The sequence below is a fragment of the Anopheles moucheti genome, chromosome 2, assembly GCF_943734755.1.
Source record: "Anopheles moucheti chromosome 2, idAnoMoucSN_F20_07, whole genome shotgun sequence".
NCBI lineage: Eukaryota > Metazoa > Arthropoda > Insecta > Diptera > Culicidae > Anopheles > Anopheles moucheti.
Genome location: NC_069140.1, coordinates 75,085,287 through 75,101,009, shown reverse-complemented (window position 1 = coordinate 75,101,009; position 15,723 = coordinate 75,085,287). Strand labels below are relative to the sequence as shown.

The window sequence follows — 15,723 nt, the reverse complement described above, 5'->3', positions numbered from 1 at the left end:
CAAAATCAATTGATCTGGGCAGGTGTGTCGATTTGAACGAAATGATGGCTGTCTTGGTATTTATCAGCTCTTTGTCTTTTTTCATTTTCATGATTACGACTTCCGTAACTTTTTGACCAGTTAAGCCGGCAAGAACTTCACTTTCCGTTAGGTGCATTAGGTCAGGGCTCCTTATGACCCCCTTAGTTATGTTCAGCGTCGGGTGTTCTTGCACTTTTACCGTTATTGCCCCTACCCTATCTGGTATCGTTTTCACGCTTTTCAACTTTCTGGCCTGGGTTTCGTTCCTTACCTTGATAAGGAGTTTCCCTCCTCTCAGTCTACTTACGGACTCTGGGTTGCTACCAATGGCGTTGGTGAAGATTTTCTGCACCAGAAATGGGTTGCACCTGCTTAGGTCTCGTTCCTCCGTTGTCGACTCCATTACGAGAAACAGCGAATCGTCTGCGGCTTCGCTCACGATTGCCATCGTGTTCCGATTTTTTCTTCCCACTTTTCTCCTCGGTTCGCCAAGGTCCTCTAGTACCTCGAAATAGTTTTTGAGGGGGACACCCCCTCCGGGGTCCACGACCCCCATATCCACTTTGCTTCTATACACTATCCGATTTTATCACTGTCTTTTGTATCACCTGTTTGTTTTATTTACGGGGGGTTATTCCCTTTAAACTTCCACCACGCTGCTCACTATCGCTTTTTAACCGACTTTTTAAACAGTAGTTGGCGAAAAACACGTTGTTACTCTCCAGTGTCCAACTGTCGAATGCAGCTTAATTCAGCAAGGCAAAACATGGTGCTGAAAAAGAAGAAGAACACGTCAAATTCATCATTGTTTTGTTTATGTTTGAAAGCGACACTGCATCATTTGAATATCAATCGAATGAAGCGAATCATTTCCGGATACGAACATGAAAGAAAGCTGCAAGGATTTGGAGAAAAGGTTAGCAAAACTACCGGACGTGTGCCGAGTTTGTTTTTCGGAAGAATCCGACAGTCAGACGGATTTATATCACATCGACGATGTGTACGTGAAACCAAACAGTATGGAGCATGTGAATTCTTTCCGCGACATTCTAGCTATTTTTGTGAACGATGAGGTAAGACAAAAACCCTGCTCTTTTTTTTACTAGCTCAAGACTCATTGCATGTATATTTTCAGTTTGAATCACATGGAGAGTTGATACCAACGAGCATTTGTGCCAACTGTACATCTCGAGCACAGAGCGCGTATGAGTTTGTCGAACAATGTCAACAATCAGACAAGCTGTTGGAACAATATTTCAAATCTATGAGTACGGCAAAAACTTCCAAAGTTAGATCCAAACCAAAGAGAACTGAGCAATTTCCACAAGAATCATGCAAGGAGGAGGACATCGTGAATGTTGAAGAAGTAACAAGTACACCTTTTAAAGGCGATGGAGAAAAACACCCCGAGCCAACCTCAATCGATGGCAAGAATTTGGAATTGAAGACAAAACTGAAAGACAATCGATGGAGCTGCGACAAGTGCGACAAGAGTTTTAGTCAGCCGCAAACGTTACGCCGACACTCTCGGATACACGACGACACTGGCCACATCAAGAAAGCTTGCAGCCTGTGTGATCGCCAGTTTTTACGATCGGATGATTTAACAAGACACATGCGGACTCACACCGGTGAGCGTCCTTACAAATGCAAACTGTGCTCGAAAACGTACAAACAGGGATCGGAACTAAAAGCGCACATACTGACACACAGCCAGGAAAAGCATTTCAAGTGTTCTTTGTGTAGCAAACAGTTTTCCTCGCGCAATGGTCTGTACGTGCACTTGAAGGTGCACAAGGGGGAAAAGCCACACGCTTGTCCGCATTGCAGCAAACGATTTACCACATCCAGCGAGCGAATTTCCCACATCCGGTACATACATTCATCAAAAAAATGACGCTGAGAGCAAGTCTAAAAAAATTCTATGCTAATGAATGAATGCTAAGGTACTGTCTATTGTTTAGTGTCAAATCATGTTGCTATTAAAATTGCTGTTTTATATCCGATATTGTAATTATTCTCTACAAATAATAAAGATGAACTAACATTTGAAAATTCACTTTTATTGTTAGCTAAAATAAAGGCATTACTTGTCAATGCCATATTTTGAGATGCTTTGCAGATTTTATTGAGAAGCCACTTACTACCGTGTTTAGCAGAAACCAGTGCGGTTTCATATCAGTTTCCATTGTTGTTAACTCGTGTTGTTTGTCACTAGACGGTGAAGGTTGTTCCGTATGTTCGTTGTGAATTTTTAACCGTTTACAACAAGTGTAAGTTGATTCATCCCCGTGGTCTTCTGTCGTTTTCAGGTTAATCGAATATGTTACACACTTTCGCGGCAGTTGATAATCATCCGAGAGATTCATCCCATACATGCTGCCAACCTGATGTTCGTTGGAAGTCGACAATTGTACCATAACGAGAATGTTTGTGTCGCCCAAGTTTGAGTCGGTGATAATTTCGTCACATAAAGTAAGCTGTAACCCAATTTTTTGAAGAATTTGTTCACATTTTCGCTGATGGTTTTTGCCGAAATGATTCACGTCAGCGGATGGTAGTTTTACAATGAAAGCTTCCTTGGCTGTGTAGACGGTTTTGCCCAACAGGATCATTAGCTCGCTCACAGGATGTTTCGACAGTATCTTTTCTAGTGTCTATAAAATGAAACGGGCATCTAAAGTAAAACGGGAACATATTTTTGTACTTAACACAATGGACTTACTTCGAGCACCAGTTCAGCACAATCGATCACATGCTGAACCTTTTCTCGCTGCCTGTTCACTTGTACACCTGCAACTGAATCGAGATCGACACTATCCGCATCCAGTTTCTTCGCCAACATCCGAAAAGTGGAGTACGGAAAGGGGATTTGGCTACGATTGTACAGCAACAGCTCAAATATTGTGCGCAATATTTTGGTGCAACAATCCTGCGTAATAAACGGGGCTTCTAACTCAATAGTAACAGATCCCATGTTTGATTTTCATGTGAATCTTCAGTATGTCCTGTACATTCTGTTTTTAAAAACAAAAGCCTGAAGAGTTTGCATGTATACACGGTACAAAGGACAATTCATTTTCGCCCCACGCTCAAAATAACTGCCATCGCTTTTCGCCCGAAATGTCAACGGTTATTACATACAGGGTGTGACGTGTGAAACGATCCGACAATGGTCGGAATCATTCAAAAACACGCATATATGTTCGTTTTAAATCTAGTAACAAGTGCTTATTTATTTATCTGATAATCACAAGCAACCATGTCATTTGCTGGCGTGGCATATCTTCAACAACACCAAATCCTTCACCTTATCGTAATCGAAATAGTGCGGAAAGTTCATACACACATTGATCAGCTTCCAGCGGTTAACGCCAAACCGACTGTTGCGTTTTTCAAAGTATCGCAGAAAATAGTCGTAACACGGTGCAACCGAATCCATATCCTCGAGCGTAAATACGTAACGCTTCTCGAGCGCGATGTAGATCGCTTTCAGCTTCGGCAGTTCCAACAGCAGGCTAACAATGGTCCGTACAAACGCTTCGGTAATATCATCGTCGTAGATCACTGTGCGTAAAATTACAAAGTAAGTAATGAAATGAAGCCTTCTGCCACAAGACAAGACTGCTTACCGTCGGCCGCAACCACATACTGCACGTGTTGGAGCTTATCTTTAAGCTCACGTGGATAGTCCTGGTAGCTAACCTTGAAGTCTAGTTCATTTACGTGCACTCGGCAGTGTGGGTTCGAAAGATGGACATTTCTTTGCACATTACCACGTATCAGATCTAGCAGTCCTTCGATATCGATATCTGGAAACATTAATTAAACCATTCGTTATTTGAAACTTTGGTGCAATCGCTCTTTCTAAGCGTACCCGTGCAAATAACCTCTCGTGCATACATGCTGGCAACTATGCTTGTAAGGCCGACTCCAGAGCCAAGTTCAAGGATATGGGCATTCTTAAATTTCCGCTCGTTGTGCATAATGTAATCGGCTAACAATAGCGCGCCACGCCATATCTGCAATCCAACCAAATCTAGCCGGGTTGATTTGCGATGTTCTAATGAGAATATTACAAAAAAAAGTAAGAGAAACGAATTCATATTCACAAATCCGTTAATAAATACTCCCCATACCTATTTCGATTGCTCCTTTTCGTGGTCGTTCTACATCCGAATCGCCGTCTTTATCCAGCTTGACTGCTGGTAGGTTTGTTTGCTGCTGTTCCGATGCATCGCAACAATCGCTTTCCGATTCAAAATCCTCCTCGTCGCACACACTCTCGTCATATTCCGATTCGTACGATTCTTCTTCAAGACAGCTTTCCTCTTCGGAGTCTTTGATGCTTGGTGTCTTTTTGGTACCGGCTTGGTCTGGCTGACCATTCCGTTTGTCCATGCCATTCGTCTGCGTACCCGTTTGCGTACCGTTTGCGTCAGTGTCGTGACGATTTGGATACACAAAGGTAAATTTAGAAATGGCATCTACACAACGGCATACCATTCAGAATACGGAACAAAAGTGCAGAAGACAGTAACATCGAAAGAAGTATAAGAAAAGTTATGAAATACAGGCAAGATTCACGAATCATATGCATAAAGCAGCATCTAAGTGGCATTCTAGGCGTGTGAAGCGATACAAGAAAGTCTCATCATACTCACTACCATTACCCGTATCTGTGCTGCAGAATTCTGCCTCCGCGTACAGCTCTGATGTCACCTCGAGTACATCGGACATCGTTAAATTTTGCACCGTTTTGTCCGTCCCTTTTAACCGTAACTAATATTCGATACACTAAAGTACCAGAGGAATGTCAAGCATCTATTGGATTTGAAACCAGTGACAACCACACTAAGCACAAATGATGAAATCTTTGACGCGGAATGTGTTTTAGGTGAGAACTTCTGTGCCGTGCCAAAATTGTGAATAAAATCACAAACGTGTTTCGCGATCACGCCCAACCTCAACTGACGACAATATTAGAACACAGCGTGGCTGGCTGATTGACCGTCGCGATCGTCGGGTGGGTTCTTCGCTTCGTAGAAACCGAAACGGGACGGTATATAACAACAAAAGCGCCCCGACTGAGCGGTTATGCTGTGTATAAATAATTTGCCGCTCACAACCACTGTCTAGAATTCGTATTGTGGCTTGTTTGTTTTAATAGCTCCTACACAGTTTCACGCCATGTAGGCAGCGTGCTTTTATCGTCTCCGTGAAAGAAACGAAATATTCCCCACAACGAGTGGAGTAGCAAAAGCTTCAGGGCGGGTGCTGTTCCATGTGATCAACAACGAAATGTTGGCATTCTATTCTTGATCCAAGCGAAAGGGAAAGCTGCACGTGATTTCAATCGTTATTTTTACATCGGCTAGACACTGCAGTCTGCGTTGCTATAACGACGACGCAGATCATATTCCATGGTAGTTAGAATGGAACGAACCGACCAGTGCCAAGTGTTATGAATCAAACTGAAAAGTCCAGCTGCTCCAGGTGCCGGAAACATTCCCCGCTGTTAGCCGAGGTCACGCGTGCCATCTGCACCTGAAAAATGTATGCCAAAAGGTCTAGGTTAAAAGGCAATACGGTAGCAGTTCACGTTTATGCTGGGGATTACCGGGCCACACAACACGTACCCTCACAGCGTTATAAATAGCATTTTACCGTTCGCAAACAGCTGATCGCGATTCCGGTGTACGGATCGTCGAGACAACAACTTCGACGGTGTCTGGCATCAGATGTAAACAAAGGCACCCGATGATTCAGGAGCAGCAAATATGCAGATAAACTTGCGATGCTTTTGGTTAGACCGACAACAAAGATTATCTAACAATTGGAAAATAAGTTTTGTTTGCTGTAGTAAAGAAACACACAACTTTGTACACTCTTTTTGCAAAACTGTAAATAAACCAAACCAAAAACTGACGACTTTACATACCTGGGGAGATTTCTTCGTACTCTATTAACCTTGGGCTTTTGACAGATATCGAGTGCCGTATTGGTTTGTAAACAAACCAAAGTTGGTGATTACGCTCGATTTACGGTGGATTTTACGCGCTCAATTGGTGTATAACAAAAATAGTTTATCCATTCGTTATAAATGGACGAAGACGAAGAAACACTTTGTAGATATGGAACGGCTCTGCCAGCTTTTGAAGAAGGTAAGCAAGAATGCATTGGTTGGTGTCTGCCCCTCCATGCTAATCGGTATCACTATTGCAGATGCGGTACCATCGAAAAAGCCCATCACGGTGGAAGATCAAATCGTGCTGGATAGCAATGGAAAGCGTCGTTTTCATGGGGCTTTTACGGGAGGATTTTCGGCGGGCTACTGGAACACCGTTGGTTCCGAGGAAGGCTGGAAACCAACCGAGTTTAAAAGCTCTCGGACAGAGAAATCCTCCATGGCTCGGCAACAAAACCCGATGGATTTTATGGACGAGGAGGACTTGGGCGAGTTTGGAATTGCGCCACAGCGTGTACAGGCGAAAGAAGATTTTGCACACAACAGTGCCAGCGCTCGGTCAAACAAACGCAGGCTTGAGTTAAGTGTTTCCAAAGGTCCCATACCCGGTCAGCCAGTGTTGCGTTCGCTACTCGAACCGGCCAAGGAAAAGACGGCCGTCAAAATTCTTAAGAAAATGGGCTGGCGCGAAGGCCAAGGAATCGGTGAACGACAAACGAAGGGCGAGAAAAAACGGGCCAACGAACGAACCAGTAAAGAGCAGTATATTATGAAAATGTACGGCTGCGAAATACCGGGTCGAACGGAGCAAAACATTGCCACAGAAGACGATGGAGACGACGGAACTGATAGCTCGGAGAGTGATTACGAAATAACGTTTGCTCCGGATGATTTTGATCCCTTGGTAGCAGCTCTGAAGGATAATACCTTCGGATTAGGCTACAGTGGGTTGGATCGTGGCGGGACGTCTAAAGCGTTTCGGCTGTTTGATACACTCGAAGTGGTCGACAGAAACAACAAGAAGCTTTCTATTCGCGGACAAGCTTTCGGTATAGGCGCACTAGAAGACGATGACGATCTGGATGTGTACGCCCGGGACGATATGACACGGTACGATTTTTCGCTGGAAGATAGAACCAAATCGAAACGGGCCATTGAGGCGAAAAAGTCTGGCAGCGAAGCAAACACACTGGAGGGTTTCTGTCCTGCCAATAGTGCACGGAAATTAGCGAAACGGGTGTTTCGTGTGGATGTGCCGGGTGGCTTTAAGCCACGAAATTGGGAAGAACGTAGATCTCGCTTTGATCCTATCGATGAGGGTCGTGCGAAAAAAATACAACAGGAAAATGAGCACAAAATCAAAGGTCTCGGTAGACACGATCTCGACCCGAAGGAACGGGGAGCTATCTTAGGGGAAAAGCCCATCGTCAGTAATTCGTGGATGGAGAAGCTGAACAAACAAAGTACCAGCTTTGTTAGCCGAGAGGTTATGAACGAAGAAGCACCACCGGCGACGAAAAAAGAGGACCACGAGATTGGTGAAAACAGTTCGCAGAAAGCATCAATACCGGTAAATCCATCCGGTTTAGTGCAACAACCGAGTGTTTTGCAGCGACAATACGTCGGTTCTACGAAGGAAGGCTTCAAACCGTTCATTGCGTTGCCCGAAAAGCAGGAGCGTTATGAACAGTTTCTTGCCTTTCAACCTACGGAACGCTACCTAACCCGAGAACAGTACCTCGAATCGTTACAACCGTTAAATCTTTCAGCCTGGGATCGCGAACGTGAGCTGAAGGAATTCATGCAAGCCGAACGTATGTATCGTCCGTTGGACGGGCTTATGTCGGAACGGTTCGTGACGGCTTCGAGTCTGATAGCAAATGAAACTATCCCCGCCGATGGGGAACCGGGAAAAGGGCGTGAAATTCGTATGCAGCGCTCTCGCGTTATGTGGAAACCGCACAAGGATATCTGCAAACGGTTCAACGTTCCAGAACCGTTTGGCGGCATGATGGTAGACGAACCCGGCGATGCGGAAAAACGACGCAAGGAAAAGGGAAAATTTTCCGTATTCGACTATCTGGAGGCTCCCGTAACTAATAGGCGCGATTTTGTGACGCCCACCATGATACCCAACGCACCGCAGGATGGAAAGCAACCGCAGCCACCTACTGCTACGCCAGTCGATAAAATTGGCAATTCGAGAACTGCAAGTCTACGAATTTCTTCGAAAGAATTTTTCTCCAACGATAATTCCTCGTTCGCGCCACCGGTTGATCAGTCCAACGATGACGTTACGGACAACCAATCGAAACTGCCTTCGGCACAATCTTCCCGTGTGGTGTCGCAACGGCCAGAGAAGAAACGAAGCGAGCTAGAAGTTAAAGTTCTCGAGGCAACCAACAAAAAACCGGAAGAAAAACGAGATCTTTTCAAGTCCATCTTTTGTAGCAGCGACGAAGAGGACGAAGAGACACAGAACGAAGAACAAATGCATCGTTCCAAATCGGACGATAAATCATCAGCCGGACAGAATGCGCTAACGGATGAGGAAAAGCTTAAAATGGTCGACAGCTTTGTGGCGATAAAGCCCGCCAGTCAGATGAACATATTGCGCAACAATTCTCCACCACGTGGTATTTTCAAAAATTTGTTCGAATACAAAAAACCATCAAATGGTGCCGATGAAGGTTCTTCCAAGCAGGATGGTATATTACAAACTTCCTCTAAATCGCAAGACCCTCCACTAGCTGCTGATACCGAAAAGCGTAACAATGCTGTACATGATGAAGCAAACAAGGGTTCTGGTTCATCAAGCGATTCGGAACAGGACAGTGCATCCGATTCGGATCGCTCAGAATATTATGGTCCCAAGCTGCCTTCACTAAAGAATACGGACAATCCCGACAAACCTTCGGGATCGCTGCACATTTTTGCCGCTCGTAAGGTACCGGAGAAAACGAACGAAGTTTGGATCGAAAAAGAAACGTCGTCTGCAGGGAAGCCGAAGAAAAAGAAAAAACATAAACATCATCAGCACCACAAAAGCAAATCAAAAGCCAAACACAAAAAGGACAAAAAGAAGAGTAGTCATAAGCATAAAAGTAAACATTAATGAGATACAATTTGAATAAAGCCGCGTTTTAATTTCAATATTGTTTGTCTAAATTCTTCTTTTTATTGCGTCTTTGTTTAAATTCGACACTAAAAACAGTGGCAGGGCGCTAATCAAAGGGAAACGTAAAACGCATAGTACTATATTTCGCAAAAGAAACTACAATCCCTCTCCTCTATTAGTGCCTTTTTCCGTTTACTAATTTTGCTTGTACATATTGAGACAAAAAAACAATTGCATATTGTGACAGGATTGTCATAAAAAATATAGCCATTAAAAAAAGCGTGAGAACAGTTTTCTATAATGCCGACCTTAAGCATTCGGCCTTACCTAGAACGAAGAGAACTAAATATCTGACTACATTTTTGTATACATAAGTTCCGAAATAAACCATTTCAGGCACGTCTCTCGTTACGCCCAACAAAATCTATCATATTACGGTATGCGAGAACGAGACAAAATTAGAAAAATGCAAATGCCTGCTTCCAGCGCATATGATATCATTCCGATGTAGCCCAAACTATGTGCAAAATATATGAATGAAAGATATTATGGAATCAAAAACAATTTAGCAAACTAAACAATCGGTGCATTCCGTTTTTGGATTATTGAACAGCTCCTAGCTTTTACAGTCAGTCATAGTTGCCGAGTTCAAGGGAGGAGTTAGTTGTCAGACAAATGGCAGTGATTGGAGCCTGAGAACACGACCTTCCTCCCATTCCTTAGTGCGCTTAGGACAATCTATTCGCTTTCCACACATTGTCCACGCCATTCGACAATCATTTTGTTTTACCATAGACAACGAGACATAAATTAATGGCTAGTGGGAGAAAAAGTCAACGAAGGGAGAACAATGTCGCAACGGTAGCAAAACATCTGTCCCGCATCCTTCCGAGGTATATATGCAATTATGCTTTAGTCTACCACACGATGTCGCAACTCCTCACAAAGACACTATACTATGCCTTAACTACATCATATAGCTTTCTTTCATTACTTTCACTACTTTCCCGAGAAATGTTCCTGCATGTAAGAGTTCGTTTGTTTGTTTTTTATATCCGCTGTGCCTAATATTATTATAGTTCATGTATAAAGAAGAAGCTGAGTTGTGTGCTGGAACGAAACATCCGTCTTCCTTTTTTGCCTGTGTTTCACTGGTTTATCCCGACACACGGTGTTTGACCGTTAAGTTCATTCGTCGGTCTGGCTGCAATTTTGCATCTTTGTCTTTTGCCACTTTCAGAGCTCATTGTAAAAAGAATCCATTTTCGCCTGACAATTATCTACTGTTCAGAATATTCTGTTTTCAGTTACTTTTCTTCGCCCCCGGAATAAAGCTTGTTTTTTCACTTTACGCTTTTCTAAACTGCTGTTTTCCTTACATGGCTAGTACGTATGTATAAAAATATGCTATCCCAACGACAACTACGAATTTTCGTGCAATCCCACACACTGTGTGCTGCGTCGTTCACAAGCCCTAAATGTACATTCGTTTAAAATATACGCGTTCGACAGCTCGCCCTTGCGTTTCGCTTCCGTGCTTTTGTTAGTTACTTCATGTACTTCACCCACCAACTCGCTGCAAGTGTGTTCCACAGCCCGCAATTAGAGCCAGCATCAGTTGAGGGATCGCTTTCGGAGCAGAAGATGCGAACCTAAAGAAAGAGATTTTCTTCGGGTCATTATAGCGGAAAATGTTGCCGTCGGATGGGTATGGTTGTGTTTGTTCTGGGTGGTGCTGGATGAGGCGGAAGGCGAGGCAGTGGATTTAGTAGCGGTTGATGATTTCCTGCCCACGGTGGCAGATGATGAGGATGCTTTCCCTGAACCCAATGGTGGTGGCTTCGCCATCGTGCCAGTGGAATGTGAAGGTCCATTAGTGGTCTTGCTCGATGATGATTGCGAAACGGAGCCACCGGTTTTGCCGTTGGCCGGTGGGGTGGACATGCCCCCCTTTTCCATGATACCAGCACTTCGACGGCGTCTTGGTAGTATGGCTATCATTATGCACAACCGGCGACAATTATTACACATCGAACGAGAACCAATAATGTGAAGCGCAGTAGTGCAAAAAGGCCGCGAAAACGGTTGTGAGAATGGCAAACATAAATATGAAAACACAAAAAATATAATGGAAAGAAAAAGAAAAAAAAGGAAAAAGAGAAACAAAAGTTAGTAAACCAGAAGCAAACAAGAAAGCGCAAACGAATTGTATGTAAAAGTAAAACAATAAAACCCAACAAAACCAAACATGTACAGTAACCAAAGAGGGAGGAGATATAAACATTCGGTAGATCGTTACTTCAACGATCCTTGCCTAGAAGCTGCCCGTCTAGCGGATAATTTTGCGAAAGGAATAAAATCTGGATATTGCAAAAGCTTCCTTTCGGAAACTGTGTTTACTGATGGAAACGATTACCAACCTCCAGGATCCGTGTTTTTCGCTGGCGTGATCGTAGGCTTAACTTTGCGCTGCTGTCCATCGCCGGTGTTTGACGGACCGCTACCACTGCCACCATGGCCAGACTTGTGGTGTTGATGGTACGACGAACTACCCGAGATGGACGTGCCAGCGCCTGTACCGGCAGTGCGCTCACCGTTGCCATTTCTGAGCTCCGTCTTGACCGTCTGTTGCTTGTGCACGGTCACATTGTTCCAGTAGTTCATCTGCTCGGTTCTCGCTTGTTTTACCGTCTGTTGTAGTTCCGTGTCATTTGCCGGAATTTTCTACAATCACAATAAATAGGGAGGTGATGATTAATAATTCCTTCGATTCCGCGATTAGCGCAATCTTTGTTTTGCTTACCCGTAGTTTTCGAATGATGCGCTGCATGACGTCGGCCGACACCAACCCGAAGTCAAACATCGAGCACATGTGCAGCACAAAGTTGCGGTACAGATTACGCGCCATCAGTTCGCGCCCACGGAGATCGATGAACATTTCCAGCGCGACCGGTATCTGGCAATCGCCAACGTAACCGTACTTCATCACGTGCAGATTCCACATCTTCATCAGTTCCTTTTCGCCCTCGTTCACGTCGGTAAACTCGTCGATCATCTGCATGGTTTTCTGTTGCAGCCAAAGCGGATCACTTTCGCCCTCCGAATCGATATCGAGCTCTCTAGGATACACCGGCAGGCAGGTCATGGTGTGATGATACATTCTGACAGAAAGAGCAGTTTTATCATTTGTTCTTCTGCTTACCGGCCACCGCGTGGCATAAAGTATTTGTTTGAATTCCACGAAAGTCAGACAAGCGTTCTCTTGTGCTCAGAACTCACAAAGGATATGCGACAAATACACTCAAAAGCAAACCCAATGAAGATTGGCATGTTTCGATTGGAGCGTTTCGATTTCTTGTGTGAAAGACGGCGCCATTTTTGGATTCTTTTGCAGTGGTTCCCAATATGCACAAGAAATGGGGAATCTGTCTCATATTTTAAACTGGATATCATCCTGCACAAAAGCATTCTCCACTGACATATCTATCAATAAAACAGCATTCCAAAGGTGTGTTCGTTGAGAAACTTTACACAGAATCGATTCATTCGACAATTTAAAGGTTTCAACAATTTAACAGAAATTCCTAAAACGACTCCCCAACTTCACTAATCAATCTCAAAACCCTGTAATCAAGAAATCCTTGCACAGAAACGTATTGAAAATCTCGAGAAAGGAACTTTTAATTGATCGACCCAATTTTTATGCCGATTCGAAACTATAATCTGGGTTTTCCCTTAATGTCTGTTATGTCTGTTTTATCTTCATCGTAATTATTTTTCTTTTCACTTACCTACTGTGACCGGTAATGTACGGTCGCTGGCTATCGAATTCGTTTTCATCGTTATCGATAAATTCCGCAAGACTCGGCTTCGGTCGTCGGGGTCGACAGACGAGCAAGTTGGTAACAACCGTCCGGCGTAACGGGTCACGCACCGTGTAAGCTGTCGAGGGTCCGAGCAAATCATGCGGTGATCCATTGTACGACCCATCGTACAACTCGTTGATCGTCACATCGATACGAGCACCTTCCGGGATGGGCACGTAGTTGAAATTAAACCGTGCATGGCATAGCTTCAGATGTTTCAGCAGTGAGTAAAGCATGCCGCAGCTTAAGCAACACCACGGGCAGGTAAATCCGTCCATATTCTCCGTCTTCTGGCGCGAGTAGTTATTGTGCATGAAGTGATAGACCACACACTTTGCATCGTTCACGCTCTTTGACATACTCATGCTAGCAGACACAAGAGCCAAATCCGCATTAACGTCGTTCGTCGATGAATCTTCCGCATCATTGTCCTCGCTCAACGATTGCTCGACGTCATCTAGATGGCCAGCTGCCGCCGCTGGCGTTAGAATGCTGTTATTGTTAATGTTGATATTCAGTCCTTTCTTGAACGAGTCCGTCGCCGACGGGGACGGTGGTTTGTGGTTCTCCTTATCGCTATACCCGTTCTCCAGCTTGATCTCGGCACCGGCAGTTGCGAAACCGAGCGGAGGTTCTTTGGTCCACTGCAGCCGAACTTTGAGCATGGGTTTGATCATCTCTTCATAGCGATCAATAAAATCTTCACTGGTCGGTGGTACGGTGTCACTTTTGCTACAGTCATCCGAAGGCATATAGTCCATTTTCTCGCACGCATCGGCATAACTAGTCCAGTAGCGGTTCTTCATCGGTGACCCATACTTCACAGCGACCGACTTTTGATGTGATATGATTTCCCGGACCGTCAGCTCGTAGTCGGCATCTTTGAGTAGGCAGCGACCGTACTTATCGAACAGTGTCAATTCTGTACTGTACATTTTGCTGCAACCGTGAAGCTTCTGTCGTTTAGCGGACGGTTCCTCTCCGTCACTTACGGTCCCATTCGTCAGATATTGTTGTTCGTTGGAACCGTTCGCAATCGAGCTCGGAACCATGTACTGCACGCGGAAGCGCAGAATAAAAGACACCTGAGGACCAGTCACAGTATTCGAAAAGCTATTGGTGTTAAACGAATCTGTCGGTATGCTCACGATCGGGGGTTTATCATCCACACCAAGACCACCGCTGCTACTGCTACTAGCAATCGAATGCTGGTCATTATTCGGGTTGACCAACACCTGCGACTTACCGACCGTCAGCTGCATTTGTGTGGCCATCATATCTTTACGTTTGGTGTGGGCTATCTTCAGCAAGTTCGTCTCGACCTGTACACATTTGCGACCATATTCCGAACCGTTCTCGCCATCGTCATGCGCTTCCTCGGTGAATGAGCTTTTCAATGGTAGTACGATCCCGTTGCTGTCAGCACCGTTCCTCATCGACTGATTCCGTTCGTCGAAAAATCCAAGAAAAAACAGCGTCAAGTAACCGTCGGACATGGTTATATTGTTAGGTTTTCCCCCGCGCAGTTTGGTCATCTTTTGTGCAAGCATCGAGTCGATTTTGAAAGACTGGCGGGATTTGTGAGATCGGGACATGCGATTACGCATATAGGTCAGATTGCGGTACAGAAATATTGGCTGGCAAGATGATTGAAATAGAAAAGATTAGTAATTTCAATGGATACCAATAGCCTTCAAGCATCACTTGGATAGTATTCGACTGCTCACCTTAAGAACATTCCTCGTGCGAAGAAATCGATAGATTTGCGTCGGTTCTAAAAAAGCAAAATAAACAAATTTATGGCTTAAGTTAGTTTCTGCATCGATTCGTGGACTCATAATTCACAGCTTCAGACAAGTGGAATGTTTCGTTGGGTATGAATTTAGATAAAAAAAACTCACTTTCAAAAGCTTGCATGAAAGCCTCGTGATCAGCATTTAACATCTCGTTTCGTGCTGGTCTGCTCATTACTTCCGCGTCCTTTTCTTTCTTCTTCAGTGGATTGTTCTTTCTGGTTTTGCTGCTACTGCTGCTGCAGCTCGAGGACGACGGAGTGTTGCTACTGCCAGTCGGCAAAACGTCTGCGTGCTTCCTAGCCTGTTTTTCCATTGTTCCGTTGTCTGTACGCCGTCGGATTGAACAATTTTTCTGGAACCGGTAGCCACGCTACACGGTAGGCGGACGAATTTTGTTTCGTTGCTATTATTTACCATCCAGCAAGTAGCCAAGCAAAACAATAGTGCTGTATGTTGAGGCACGCACGCACACACTCACGCAAAAGTGTCACAAATACACGGCTTGCCTTCCGCTGAGAGCGTATGGGATTTTCAACACCTGCTGTCTCACTCACACTAATCAGCACATCCTATTCTGAAGCCTGCTGTGCTTTATCTATGGGCGATATTCCCGTTTTCTCTTGTGGGACTTTTTTATCCATACGGATTACTTTCCTCCTTGCCGCTTATACAAGATATTACACTAATATTCGCTAAAGGTTTGATAATTGCCCACGGCTAGCAGGGCGTGCTTTTTCCCGCAAAAGGGAACACGGAGAACGCAGCGGCAGCAACAGCAGGCACAGAACACTTTGTTACGCTTCTTCACGGTGCTGCACAGCAAAGCACACTGTACCATCACGCATCCCGAAGAATTTCACTCTCTGACGTTCACAGTGCTACGAATGGCACCATTACCGTTCGTTCTCGAGCGATGAAATGCTTTCGAAAGCGAAGCAAGCGGATAGATGAGCG

The 15,723-nt window shown here is 44.6% G+C and overlaps 5 protein-coding genes across 7 annotated transcripts; 2 read left to right on the top strand and 3 right to left on the bottom strand.

Moving 5' to 3' along the window:
• The first annotated feature begins 887 nt into the window (after positions 1–887).
• On the top strand, positions 888–2,035 carry LOC128297994 (zinc finger protein 271-like). Its single transcript, XM_053033717.1, has 2 exons — positions 888–1,094; positions 1,157–2,035. The coding sequence occupies exons 1-2, from the start codon at positions 906–908 to the stop codon at positions 1,916–1,918; spliced, it is 951 nt and encodes a 316-aa protein (XP_052889677.1). The 5' UTR covers positions 888–905; the 3' UTR covers positions 1,919–2,035.
• Positions 2,036–2,074: 39 nt separating this feature from the next.
• LOC128298235 (uncharacterized) lies at positions 2,075–3,067 on the bottom strand. The gene is made up of 2 exons (XM_053033981.1): positions 2,747–3,067; positions 2,075–2,678 (listed from the first exon to the last, which is right to left on the bottom strand). The coding sequence occupies exons 1-2, from the start codon at positions 2,996–2,998 to the stop codon at positions 2,115–2,117; spliced, it is 816 nt and encodes a 271-aa protein (XP_052889941.1). The 5' UTR covers positions 2,999–3,067; the 3' UTR covers positions 2,075–2,114.
• Positions 3,068–3,271: 204 nt separating this feature from the next.
• Positions 3,272–5,560, bottom strand: LOC128297698 (methyltransferase-like protein 22). Of its 2 annotated transcripts, none has more exons than XM_053033384.1 (5): positions 4,686–5,560; positions 4,161–4,508; positions 3,899–4,084; positions 3,654–3,833; positions 3,272–3,588 (listed from the first exon to the last, which is right to left on the bottom strand). In XM_053033384.1, exons 1-5 carry the CDS (start codon positions 4,759–4,761, stop codon positions 3,287–3,289), a joined length of 1,092 nt encoding a protein of 363 aa, XP_052889344.1. In that variant the 5' UTR covers positions 4,762–5,560; the 3' UTR covers positions 3,272–3,286. The 2 variants fall into 2 exon arrangements, with proteins under 2 accessions (XP_052889344.1, XP_052889345.1); XM_053033385.1 differs by having other exon boundaries at positions 4,695–5,560.
• Positions 5,561–6,051: 491 nt separating this feature from the next.
• On the top strand, positions 6,052–9,136 carry LOC128309730 (G patch domain-containing protein 1 homolog). Its single transcript, XM_053046190.1, has 2 exons — positions 6,052–6,185; positions 6,247–9,136. Exons 1-2 carry the CDS (start codon positions 6,125–6,127, stop codon positions 9,102–9,104), a joined length of 2,919 nt encoding a protein of 972 aa, XP_052902150.1. The 5' UTR covers positions 6,052–6,124; the 3' UTR covers positions 9,105–9,136.
• On the bottom strand, positions 9,132–15,643 carry LOC128309728 (polycomb protein suz12). 2 transcript variants are annotated; one of them, XM_053046188.1, is made up of 6 exons: positions 14,875–15,643; positions 14,701–14,747; positions 12,899–14,610; positions 11,911–12,268; positions 11,528–11,831; positions 9,132–11,101 (listed from the first exon to the last, which is right to left on the bottom strand). In XM_053046188.1, exons 1-6 carry the CDS (start codon positions 15,080–15,082, stop codon positions 10,722–10,724), a joined length of 3,009 nt encoding a protein of 1,002 aa, XP_052902148.1. In that variant the 5' UTR covers positions 15,083–15,643; the 3' UTR covers positions 9,132–10,721. The 2 variants fall into 2 exon arrangements, with proteins under 2 accessions (XP_052902148.1, XP_052902149.1); XM_053046189.1 differs by having other exon boundaries at positions 9,132–10,759.
• Between the last annotated feature and the right edge of the window lie 80 nt (positions 15,644–15,723).